Source organism: Dermacentor andersoni, chromosome 2 (assembly GCF_023375885.2).
Source record: "Dermacentor andersoni chromosome 2, qqDerAnde1_hic_scaffold, whole genome shotgun sequence".
Lineage (NCBI taxonomy): Eukaryota > Metazoa > Arthropoda > Arachnida > Ixodida > Ixodidae > Dermacentor > Dermacentor andersoni.
This window is the reverse complement of record NC_092815.1, coordinates 110,628,775-110,642,024: the sequence shown is the minus strand read 5'-3', so window position 1 is coordinate 110,642,024 and position 13,250 is coordinate 110,628,775. Positions and strand designations below refer to the sequence as shown.

At 46.5% G+C, this 13,250-nt stretch overlaps 1 protein-coding gene across 1 annotated transcript in view; it reads left to right on the top strand.

Annotated features, from left to right (window-relative positions):
• Positions 1–13,250, top strand: part of Karybeta3 (karyopherin beta 3) — a 74,005-nt gene that overhangs the window by 24,590 nt on the left and 36,165 nt on the right. The window contains exon 8 of the mRNA XM_050187920.3: positions 5,859–5,965. Within this exon, the coding sequence (XP_050043877.1) occupies positions 5,859–5,965 (107 nt within the window). The remainder of the gene's footprint in view (positions 1–5,858; positions 5,966–13,250) is intronic.

The window sequence follows — 13,250 nt, the reverse complement described above, 5'->3', positions numbered from 1 at the left end:
GTGAAACTGTCAAATGAGACGGTGTCCGGAATCGCAATGCAACCACTGTGCAGGTCTCGGCAGAACATTTTCCGCGTCAGTAGGGAGCACATCGGAAGGCGACAAATCTTAGGCCTCCCGGCAACCGCTTGCCGGCATTCCCCAGCGCAGTCTGCGCGGGCACTGTCGGCGCCATTAGACACTTGACGCGATGTTTCCGTATGCAGCGTTGGATTACCGGAACCTCGACACAGCACACAAAGCAAACACCACCATGCCGACACTAGCCGCACAAACGAAAAACGTGGCCTACTCGCAGCGTTGTGTGCGAACAAACAAATCAGCTGCTGGATTGTCTTGACATGGCTTACTTAGCTGAAACCGGAACTGTTGTAGAACCACTCTATTGAACCAGGCAGAAACGATGATGATGAGCGGGGATTTGCAGTAGCGCCACTTCATGGGGCAGCAAGGAGGCTCTGTTCAAAACAAAAATGGCGTTCAGCAAGTCGAGCCATGCACCGGTCAGAGTCGGTGCATGGTGCATGGTGCTCTCGATCAAGTTGGCTCAAGGAGTGTCCGAAAAATCAGACGAGAGGTTGCAAGGTGTCCGAACTTTCGGCAGTTGTTATACATAATGGTCTATGGGGAGAATGGCGGTGCCGCGAAGCAGACCGAATAATCGAGCATGTCCGAATTTTTGGAGTCAGGAAAATCAGTCGGCGACTGTACATGCAAAACTGACGGGACCAGCACTTCACTTCTATTTAACTGAAAATTCCACCTAAGCGGCTTCGAACTATCGGGAGTCGACTGTACCGTATTTACTCACATAATGATCGCACTTGCGTCATGATTGCACCCCTAAATTTTGTCATCAGAATGCGATTTTTTTAAAATTTCCTGTGTAATGATCGCACCCCGAGCTTGCTGCAGCGATATGTCGTGTGCCAAGTCTAGCTAATATTGATCGCGCTTACCATCTGTCAAATGCTATGCGAACGACTCTTCAAGACAAACCAAGCGGTCTGCACGCACCAAACATTCTTAAATAGATGCCTCATTTCATTACTTTCATCACTTTCCACACTTCCATGACTAAAATAAGCTGCAACCAAACTTGCCTTTATTATGTGTAGGCTTTATAATGGTTGTGGTCAACAACAAAAAAGGCGCCTTTCGATTCTTCTCATCTGCACTCATGGGCACGCAACAAATTGCGAGCGGCAACGATAGTAGCCATGTTTACACTTATACATTAAAAGTGTACCCTATTCATACGCCAACGCTTGTAACACAGCTAAGATAATCACCCACCCTTAGCGGAAACGTGCCGTATTAGGATAGTAGTGAAGACAGATGCCATTAGGATAGTAGTGAAGACAGATGCCGCAGTTTCCGCAGCATGCCGGCCATGTGTTTCTATGTCACTGGCAGCTAAGCGCGCCCATCTGTTTCTGTCCCCTCAAAGTGGATATGGCTACGTTATTGCCTCAAACTTGCCGATATTAACGATATTATTCATTGCTGATATGGAAGAAGCTGTTTCAATGCACGTAATGTACTCACGAGAAGAAAAAAAATTGCTTTCGGCGCTTTCGGCTTGCTCCGCCGGCTTGTTGCAGTGAAAGCAACATTAATGTTTTATCTCCTTGCAACTTTTTTTAAGCCTGTGCGACACTGGATGAATGTACGGAATAGCCACTGAGGCTGAGCGCCTAAAGAAGTCGGTTTCGAGGGGGACGGACGTGATTACAGAAAGCAGTAGTAGCAAAGAAAGAGTAGTCGCTATTCCGTACATTCATTCAGTGTCGCACAGGCTTAAAAAAGTTGCAAGTAGATATAACGTTATTGTTGCTTTCACTGCTCCCAATAAGCTAGGTTAGATATGCGCTGCCGTACAGAGGAAAAAGGAGCAGGTAAATGGCAAAAAAAGAACAGCTATTTGTCTAGTGAAGCACAATAAGAACAACAGTTTTACTGACTGTCGTATGGGTGTGGTTTATAAAATTCCCCTTAGATGTGGCCACCCCGATCCACGATCCACCCCGGGTCGTGAACAAGGGAGGGCTTCTGGCACCCTCCGATAGACGGACGGTTCGCAGCGTGGTGGTGCTGAATGATTACTGACGGGCGAGCTGCCGTGCTCGTCGGTGTTTATTGTGGTGCGGTGACCAGTGTTGCCTGCCGAGCTATAGCAGGCCGCCGAGCTTGGCGGGCGAACCAAGATTATGTCCGAGGGGGCGTCACATACTTGCTACAGTTCTACATAGGGCAAACGGGACGATGCATCAATCAGAGGCTAATGGAGCATAAAAGGTCGTTAACCGGTGGATCGCCTTCTGATCTTTCCCTACTTTGCCAAGATTGTAACTGCACGCCAGAGTTGGATGAATGCGCGATGTTATACAGGCATAAGAATGAAGATACGTGTCTTATGGTAGAGGCATGGCATATATATAATGGTGGAAGTGCGTGCGTGAGTCTGCCTTCGATTACTTTATATAAGGAAGAGATTAAGGGGGGAGGCTACCTTGGAGACCGAACTTTCTTATTTTTTAAGATATCCAAATGAAACTTTCAGGGTACGTTCACACCACCGAACTATGAGGAACTGCAAAGTTTCATGAACATATGTTTATTAGTTCCAGAGTTATTGAGGTCTAACTAGGTGATTCATGTATATGCCTGAGGAAGAGCCTGGAGAAATGCCAGGACATCGTAGGAAGCTGAAATTCACTGTGATGATCCCTTGATAGATATCCCAGGGGGCTAAAGAGCCCTTTTCTTTAATTTCCCCTCCAAAAAATTTTAAGGCAACTTTGAATTTGATGTAGCCATTAATGACCACATTCATCAAAAATTAATTGCTTATTATAAATTAACTGCACCAGCTTTCAAAAAAAGAAGCCTGTTACCCCCTGGCAAAGTCATTCAGGAACAGAATAAAAGAAAAACGGCATACAAATCTGAAGAGCGGTTCTTGAGATATCGGCTTCCCCAGCACCACTACTAGCGAAAAAATCCATTCCGAGAAAACAGGCCTTAAAGTTGAACACATGTGTTTTTTTATTAGAAAGCTCCTGCGGAGCTTCTAATTAGCTCTTGCGGCTCCAGGCACACTCAGTGTGTCGGATTTTCGACTGGCGACAGCCGAAAGCACAGTTCCGCCGCTGAAAAGCGTCTATGCAGTCGGCACTCGCTGCGGGAAATCGGAAGTTCGATGCTCGTACAAGACGCATATCGCGCTCCCGTGCACCGACCATCTGCACTGTCTTGGGCTTTGCTGGCATTGCGTGCAGCGAAGAACTAGAGGAAAGAAAAAAAGCAAAGCTGAGCAAACAATCTAAAAGATAGCGCAAGGCGATGAGCAGCGCGCAAGCTCATGTTGAGGTGGACGGAGCAAGGGGCAACAACGACGCGAGCGCGGCATCAAAGGGAGCAGCCGCCGCCGCCCGCACAGCTGCCAATGGCAGGCGCGCTTGAGGCCGCGAGATTTGAATGCGCTGCTCCGGCCAATCAGCGCTCCGCATCACATCGCGGGAAAACGCCAATAGCGCCTCAACCGCGCCGACGATGCCATTTTGCAAGGTGGCAAAATAGAGACAAAGAATCCACGGTCAAAACGACACCAAGATGGCGCGGGCAGTCCGCATGGGCCGGGAATGGCGCGCGAGCGAAGTTTGACTTCATTTCGGCATTTGCGCGTGTTTTTTGGGCCACGGTGGCCTCAAAAGTAGCGTTATTTTTGGTACTTTACGGTTGAATTAGGTGCTGATAATTACGGAACAGGTAGTTTATTAGGCATACAACCCAAAAATATGGTTTTTCAAAAATAGACTTTCTTTGCGATTTTTCGGTTTTCAAGGGCCGTGTTCCCCCTTAAGTGCCTTAACAATTATCTCTCACATAGACCGGCACATGTACCCGACTGACACGTGGTGATACCATTCCTGAGCTTGCGCAGATGAGTTTTGTGTCTTCTTTCTTTTTTCTCCTCAGTGCTCCCTTCAGTTGATAGTCGACATTCGTGTTGTCCACTTCTCTACTCTTGTGTCCTGTCTGCACGCCTCACCTCTTTTTTTTTGTGAAATGTCTTTTGTTATTTTCTCAAAACCACACTTTTATTGATGATGCCGTATTGGAGGTGCATTATCTCAGCTTCTACTTGTGCTATCACTGTAATTTTTTTTTCCAGAAAGACAAAGCTCCGTAGAGCGTAGATATACAAAATAATGTTGTTGCACTTATTAGGAAATTTTTAAAAAATGGTTTTCTTTTAGCAGTTAGATGGGTTTCTCTCCCTAAAGTTCGCAATGTTCTTATTTGATATAAAATTGAGTTAGAACACCATACTTGCTTATTTGCACTCTTGGTTAGTTCCACATCATTTTTGTGTGTCGATATTTATTATGCCATGTAGATTTTGGTAGATAGCTCACCTCCAAGCAAATTATGCAATAAAGCTGGATTTCTTCAATTTCTGAAAAGTTACTTAATTTGCAAGAAAACTGGATGTATATTTAAAACTAGCACATTGAGATACATAAGCTCGGCAAGTTTCATCAAAATCGACAAAGAATTAAAGAAAAAAAGTTTTCAGGCGCAGGGTACCCCCTTAAGCTCCTTCCTCCCCTTTTTTGCGGTCGCCCATTTTCCTCTTCTTTACCGGTATTTTGCATTTAGTAGTTAGCAAATAGCGCAAGTGGCGCCAGCAAACTCTCACGTAATTCGTTGCCGCGGCGCTCCCTTAGTCTGCATGAAGCACAACGGTGAGGCAAATCACTGTTGGGATTGTCAGCTCTGTCCCATTTGCTCTGTTGCTGTTGCCGATGCAAGGGCTTCTCCGTCTACGCTGTCATCCACTGTCGTCGCCTGCGAAGTGATCCAATTCATGTTGAATATTATCTCACTGATTCTTCTGCGATAATGTCTGGCATGTGAATCCAGCTTTGTCAGCATTGCCGAAGAATGGGGGAACAGAGCTGCCGACCGAAGATGTGGCGTAGACAAGTCATGCATCCATCAATGGAGACTGTTCTTGCAAAGATTTGAGCAGTGGTGTATGCAGTTATGTCCGTGAATCGTTTGCCATAATTTTTTTTTTCTGTTTGGGCTGTTTGTAATTGGGGGTGTAGATTATATGTGGTGGTGGGTTATACAAGCAGAAATGTGGTACCTAGGTTTAAATGGAAACTACAATAGAATATTAATTTCAGCTTGGTGGGCAAATTACACTTCTGAAAACCCAAAAAATTCAGTCGTACGGTGAGCAGAGCCGGAAAGTGGGGGACTCGTAAAAATGGCAGGTGCAGTGACGCCACCATAGTTCCCACACACACTCCCCTCCATGGCATGGCTCTTGACAGCATCTGTTTAATCTTATTGGAAAAGTTCCTTCTTGTCTTATTAAGTCTTTTGCACAATTTCAGTTGTCATCTGGCCACTATGGGACAAAAAAGAAAGTGGAAGTCCATTGCCATTTTTTTATCATTGCTTTTGCGAATGTGCATACTTCGCAATATGCACAGTTTCAAGATGTAAAATTAGGAGGTCTCAGCCTGACTTTAGTGTTGCATTTGAAATCACTATGGTTTAATATGCGAAAGCAAATTGGAGCACGGAGACATTGCATCATTTTAGGGTCTCTGCAGACATAAAGTAAAATGGTGCAACTATTGACTTTCACTGAAAACTTTGTTCTGTGGCTACTACACGGTCCAGTCTTAGGATCCTGTGGTTGGAGTAGGCTGTAAGAGCGGCTAGGATGTCAGCAGGCTGGGCGATGGGCCTCCGGGCTTCCCCCCACGTGAATCTATGTTGCCGAAAATATTCAGTTGGGAGTGTACTTGATAATCTCATTATTTTGTCCTATGCAGTGATCCTGTGGTTGGGGAGTCGTCTCTGGATCGTCTCGCCTGCAGCCTAGGGGGCAAGACGGTGCTGCCACTGGTCATGCAGTGCGTCACCCAGATGCTCAGCTCTGGTGAGGCTAAGCAGTGGGACAGCAATGTATGGGCAGGGGGTGCCAAATGACGATGGGGCAAGCCTGTGCTTGACCCTAGCTGGATGACCTCTGCCAGAGCAAATGCAATGGGGGCCAGAGTGGCGTGTGTCCTTTCTGGTGGGCATTGCGTCTCATGAGCCTCCAACATTAGGGATACCTTTCTTTCACCGCTCAGTGAGAAGTGCTGCTCAGCCTGGTAGGAATTTTTCAAACTGTTAGCAGAAAAACTAACCTAGCTCTAGATTCATACGTGAGTGCAGTTTGTCTGTATTGATGTTCTTTTGCAATTGTGTTCTCATTGACTGACATGAGGGCTGGCTTATCAAAACAATGTGCATTTAGTTCTGTGAAAATAATACCAGTATTTCTTCTGTTCCTCAGTTTTTATGTGTAATGTGTGCAAAACACCCAAAGTACATGCTATTCTGATGCCTCTTATGGTTATTACAGTAAAATCTTGTTAATTTGTATTTCACAGGGCCGAACCGAATGTCCTAATTAACGAGGGTATCAAGAAAACTAGTATCATGAACAAATGCTTGCTACGTCAACGCACTTTCATTTACTGAATGAATCAGCAAGTCCTTTTTCTACTTTGCACAAAAGCAGTACGGAAGCTGTAATTTTTGTCATCTCGTGAATGATTAGCTCTCGCAGCGGCAAAGCCTTGCGATTTCCTTCACAACTTGGCTGCGGCACGCGTCTTTTCACTGCCGCGCTCACATCCCAATGATTTTTACTTCAGTGTTGCTAGGTCGCTGCTCATTGTGATGTAGATGGTGCTGTACATCCTTGACAGTTTTGCAGAGTAAAAACGAAACTACTATTTGCCTCAACCGCAGTGGACGAAACTGCAGTCGCTAACTACGTGCATACCAAGTCAAAATGAACTACTGTTTGCCTCAACCGCTGCAGACGAAACCGCGGTCGCTAACGACACAATCTTCGATGACGATTACGCATTTATGAAGGCAAGCAGCCGACGCGCGTACAGAGTCAAGGTGAAACTACTGCCGCAACCACTGCGGACGAAATTGCAGCCACTATCGGCGCGATCATGGATGGCGACTATGCAATCATGAAGGCACATAGCCAATGACGTGCTATATGCGGTGGTAAATGGAAAGAATGAAGGCGTAAAAGGCAGAAATAGGCACGAAGTGTTCAGATGTTGCTGTCGTTCACGTATGATTTTCACTGATGTCTATGACGATGTGAACTCTGCTGCTTTGTTTCTGTGTACGCTAATGCTGTTTTTGCTCATTTGTGCCGCACATTTACGGTGCTCTTTGCTTGCTGAGCTCCAAGAGTAGTCTGAATTAACTGATGTGCGGCCAAATACGTCTGAATTAATGAGAGTTTCATTGTGTTAAATAATGCATATGCCTGCTGGGACCAAAGGATGAGTCCGAATTATATGATTTTCCGAATTAACGAGGGTCGAATTGATGAGGTTTTACTGTATACAGTGGAACCCCGTTCATACGTTTTTCACCGGACCGGGAAAAAAAAACGTAACAGCCGGGAAAACGCAACAGTGAGGAAAGCTCCGAAAATGAATGAAAAAAGTGCAGCTTCAACTATAGACAATTTATTTCCACAGAGTGCGCTAAGGACTTAAAAAAGTCTAGAATAGTGGCTTGCTGTCTCTTTCGCTCGCTAGAAATCACCACACGTTTCTCAATAGCCTGGAAGGCCGCATTGCTGTCAGCGTCGCTGTGAGGTGTGACGTACCTGCGGAGGAGGTCCAGAGCCGCGACGGCTTCTCCAAAGCTGGGATTTGGCAGCTCCCCGGCATCATGTAGCTCGTGCTCCACGTCGTCACCGCGCCACGGCAATGGACGAAGGAATATCCGCGGGAAATTTTGCCCTCTTTGGCGTAATCATGCTAACGTGCTAACGATTGTTTAGTATTGCTGCGGAGCGCGCGCGTCCGAGCAGCCCGGTTGCGCGCGGCGCGGCGTGGTTTCGTGAGAAATGTAAACAAGAGAGGAGAGCTGGCCCAATAGGCGGAGCAACGCCATGAGCAACAGCAACTTCCGGCTTCATTTTAGCTTCATAAAGAGTGACGTCAGGGCCTCTCCCGAGTTTCCTTCCTCCGTGGGTCGACCCGTCCAAAAACCATACGGTGACCGTAATCACAGTGATGATAGTGAGAGCTTTTTTCACGAATGGCCACTTAGTGGCGGCCTCTCGAACTGGCGTGCGGTTTCTTGCAGCCAGTACTATAGCCAAGCCCGGCCAAAACTCGTCAAAAGCCAAAATGGTGGTTGGAGCGCGTTGCCTACTTTAGCCCAGGCGGGTTCGGGGTGCTAAGTTGCGACGTATCATGCGGGAACGTTTTCACGGCTACTACGTAACAGCGGGGTTCCTTATACATTGGATCCTATAGAAGCTATGCCGGGATCGGATGAAAACGACGTAGCAGCCGGGAAAACGCAGCAGTGAGGAACGTAACAGCGGAGTTGTACTGTATACCATAGAAAAGATGTACAAGAGCCTTCAAGTGTTGCATTTGAGTTTTGCGAGCGACGATTAAATATAGCTGAGTACTCCACTAGTCAGGTATACTTAAAACTGAGATGGCATGCACACGCTTGACTGTCAGCTGCACTAGCAGCATATCAAAAGTGATGCAGTGTGTCAAGTATTGGCTTTGTTTCCGGCAACAACTGGCAAATTTGCTTGTGTGCTTAAAGGCGCAATACAATCTGCGGTCGTTACAACAGACCTGCATACAATAAACTTTTGGATATAACGGACCATATTTCAACCTTAGTTTGCTCTACCTATTTTATTAATGAAACAAAGTTCGCTTTTAACCCTTTGATGGTCAGTGACGTAAATATACGGCGCCGCGAACAAGTCCGAAAATGGTCAATGCCATATATTTACGGCGCCGTCTGTACGCTTAAAAAGCGCGCCAATTTCCTAACTTTTTCTTTTCTGTCATGTGCTGCCACTATGTGGGGATACATGGAATTTTTTTTGCGTGCCTCCCTCTCTTGGTTTTCGTTGCATGGTTTGTTTTAGCGCTAGTTTGCTCCTGCGAGTCTATATACTACCGCTCGCGCATTGGCATGTGCGCGGGCAGGCGGCCGTTCGGATTTTGTTTCGTGGGCGGTTTCGGCTTTTTGCGCTTGCGAAATTCCTAATCGCTCAAAGGGCGACCACTTGTTTCTCGCTCTTTAGTGCTCACAGGAGTGCGCATAGGAAGGATGCCGCCGTGCATGCGTTTCCGTTTCTTTTTTTTTTTTTAAAGACTTGTGATAACCAATTGCCCTAACTGGTTGGCGATAAGATGAAGATTAGTGGAAGTTTGTCACATGTGTTGCTTTTTTTGATGGGCCTACAACCAAACAGTTTTCCTGAATACGCCCACCTACGTAGTTCGATTACGCTATGGACATACGTATTAGTGTAAGAGCAGGAACATTTGAGGCTTGCGAAATATTCTCGTGTGCGGATTTTCAAAGCCTTAAACTAGGTGCATAAAAATGCATCAGATTTTTAATTCTGATAAGCTTATTTCCTTTTTTATTGTTATTATTCATGAATGAAGAGTGCATATATGCCAACGCAAGATATTTTTTTCTCACTTAACGGTCACCCTTAAAAAGTTACGGTAATATTTTTTCGAAATAGGTCCCTAAGAAGAGTCGGAATCTGCAATAAAAAATATCGACCCTGCGCGGTCGTATATGGCGAAAAGAAGTCGACCCTCAAAGGGTTAACGGGCTGTGCTACAACAGACTGTCAGCTACACCGGACGAAGTTAGCAGCAATTTTTGTCAAAATCGGGAATATAAAATTGATTTTGCCATGTCGCATACCTGCCAGGTCTCCTGAATTGTCCGGGAGACTCCCGAATTTTGATGGTTTTGTACACTTGTACGATCGAAACAGAAATCTCCCGAAAACGGGCCCGTGTTCGGCCGAATCCTTCTCCTAGTCTGGCCACATAGCGCCGGAGCTACGTGACACCGATTGACATCGTGATCAGTGAAGTCTAAAAAGCGTAGCCGGTCAAGCGCAGAATTGAAGCTCCTAGTATCACTTCTGCTTTGCTATTTATGTGAACGTAGCGCTGCGGTCGTTTTCATCTACGAATAAGGAAATTGTCTATGCAGCTGCCCAGGGTATCGCAGGCGTGGCGCTAGGGTCTGATTCTCCCTGTAGTTTCTCTCCACTTTCCTGTGCCAGTTTTTTCTGTAGGCAGCACTAGGCCGCCTCCACACGCTCATCGAAAGTTTTCTTAAGTTCTTTGTTGGCTCCGGCGCTCCAGTGCATGGTGTAGTGCGTCCTTTACGTAGTTGTCGGCAATGGCATTAAGTAAAGAGTGCAAGAAATACCTTCAAGTCTTTTCAAGGCAGTATACCACAGAGTTTTGCTGTATTGTGGCAACGCGGAAAGGCGAGCATCATGCATTTTGCACTGTTTGCAATTGCGACATCAGCATCTCGCATGGCGGTAGAACCAACTTGGCTACGCACGTTTCGTCGAAGAAGCACGCCAGTAGCCTTCAGTGCCAAGAGAACCAGCAATGTCTCCAACAATTTTTTGGGAGCCAAGACGACAGTGATGTCATCTGTGCGGAATGCCTGTTCACGAATTTCTTGCTGGAGCGCAACATCCCGCTGAGCGCCTCTGAACACGTGGGACCTCAGCTGCGGGAAATGTTCCCGAAGTCGGATGTTGCGAAGCGCTACGCATGTTCTAGGACTAAGACTACAGCAGTTGTCGGTGAGATGGCTCGCCACGCACAGGAAAGCACGGTGAGCGCCCTGAAAAAAAAGGAGTGTTTGTGGTTGCCATAGATGGCAGTAACGATAGCCAAGCACAGCTGTACCCGATCATGGTCACCTATTTCGTAAAAGAATCGGGCTTAATCGAGAGCAAACTGCTTGCACTGAGCACGCTGGAGGGCCATTCAACTGGGTACAACATTGCCAGATTGATTATAGATACCCTCACTTTGTTGAACATACCGTTATCCAATTGCATAGCTTTTGGTTCCGACAACGGCAACGTTGGGGGAAAAAAATGGTGTAGCGGCAGTACTCCAAGGACTTCTTGAATCACGCGGCGACAGCCACATCGAAGATTTAGTGATAGTGACCAGTTGTGTAGGTGGTTGGTGGTTTGGAAACAAAAACTATACAATTCCTGCTCTGTTGCAACTAAATAAAAAAATTAAGTCATGGAAAATGCGTGTGAAATATTCGATCGAACTGGATTGGGTCTCGACAAGGTTGAGCCATTGGAAACTGCTGCCGATCCTTTTCGGAAGGGTCATTCGTACTACTTCACGCTCTGGTAGATGTGTTCAGACCGTTGAAATGGTGTTTATAATTGCATACGACATGTATTATGCCTTAGAAACGGATGCCTGTCTTTGTCTTCATTATGTTGTTATTATTATTATTTTTAATGTCGCTCGGTGCTTGCGTGTGCATTGTGGCCACAGTGTTGGCTTTCATTCTACAGTCAAACCTCGATATATTGAACACGGATATACAGTCGAACCCGACTATATTGAGCTCGTTTGCGTCGAATTATTCTATATATGGAACAATTTCTGGACACGGTATAGTTACAGTGAGTAAATATAGCAAAAATTACGCTTACATTGAACAAAAATAGCAGCAACTCCCGATATATCGAACGTCAATCGGTGGAAAAGTGCCCCCAGAAGTTGGCTTTCCCTCGCGGTGGCGGGGATACCCCACAGCGTGGCTCCATCCAACCGCTCTCCCTACCAAGAGCACGCTGCCTCGGACGAGCCGTCGACATCCCCCTGCAAAAATGAACTTGGCCCACCCGCAGCGCTTGCTCAAACAGCCAATCAGAGGCTCTTGTGCCCTCGTTGTGCAAGATGGCGGAAGTGCGAGTTGTCTCACTGCTTTTCTGGTTCATTGTGTGTGCGTCTTGTGGGCCTTCTCCCGCATTGTTGCCGTGATGGAGTGGCAGGATTCGCCTTTCATCGTGAAGCTCGAAATAATAAATCGGGTCGAACGCAGTGACAAGTCGGATGTCCCTGCAGCGTGCAAGATTCCGAGGAGCACTCTCAGCACGATCTTGAAGAATAAGGGGAGATTAGGGCTAAAGCGGCCAAACTCGCGACCCGGCGCCCGACGCGTACGCATGGCCGTGTACGAGTGATTCATTCGAAATTGCTTCAGCCGTGCCGGCTTCCGCGTGCTCGGTGATGACTGATGAATGCAACGAAGTCGTTGCTGGTGTTGCCGAAGTTTGGAGCGAGCTGTCAGAATTTCCGGAAGCTGTTGACGAATCAACAGTGGACGAGTTTGTGAGTGCAAATGATGGTGTCGCGACCACAGGAGAGCCCGTAAACGAAGACTACATTGCCGACATCGTACTGAGCACAAGTGAAATTGGGCACAATGAGGAAAGCAACGACGGTCCTTTGCCCACGTCCTCCGAAGTGATTGGTGCGCTCGCACTAGTCGGGTGCTTTTGCGCGAATGCGGAAGGTTGCGGCCTCAGCTGCTCCGACTTCTTAGACAATGTGGAGAAGTGCGTGCATCAGGCAGCGAAATTGCCCAAGCAGAAGAAAATGCAGGACTATTTAATGCGAAACTAAGCTAATTCCATCAGTAAAGTGATTTTATAAATGGTATGTGCTTTTATGACATCCAATTATTTAGCAGGCTTATATCGAATTATGCTCTATATCGAACTGATAGGCGTTTTTTTGCGAGTTCGATATAGCCGGGTTCGACTGTACTTGACAACAGCAAAATTGAAGACGTCATGTTGTATAATCCATGTCACAAATATGTACGCATAGCAGAAAGGTGTCTGTATATAAAGTTTGCAGTTGAAATACAGCGCCATTATAAGAGCGTACATATTTAATCGGCCTCAGTGCCCGCAGTGAAATTATGGTGAATATGCCGTGAAGCACGTCTCCTCCTCAATCCAGATCGCTCGCAGCGCCCTCGCACAATTTTTCAACACTCAGCACCTCAGTGGGAGAGTGCCGTGCGGCTCACTCGACCACTGTCTAGTACACTCTAGCAAAACCACAAGCTTTGTTCCTGTATAGTATTGCACAACTCAAGATGCATGAGTGACAAATAATTGAAATTGGTGTCGCTGCACTCGATTGCAAGACTGAGCAACAAGAGCTTTAATGGGCTTTTCTGCTGCTGGTAGAGTGAAAAGGCAGAAAAATGTTTTCTGCCCCTTAAATTTCTTTTTTCTGGACTGTTCAGCATTTGGGTACTTTTGCAGTCCTCTT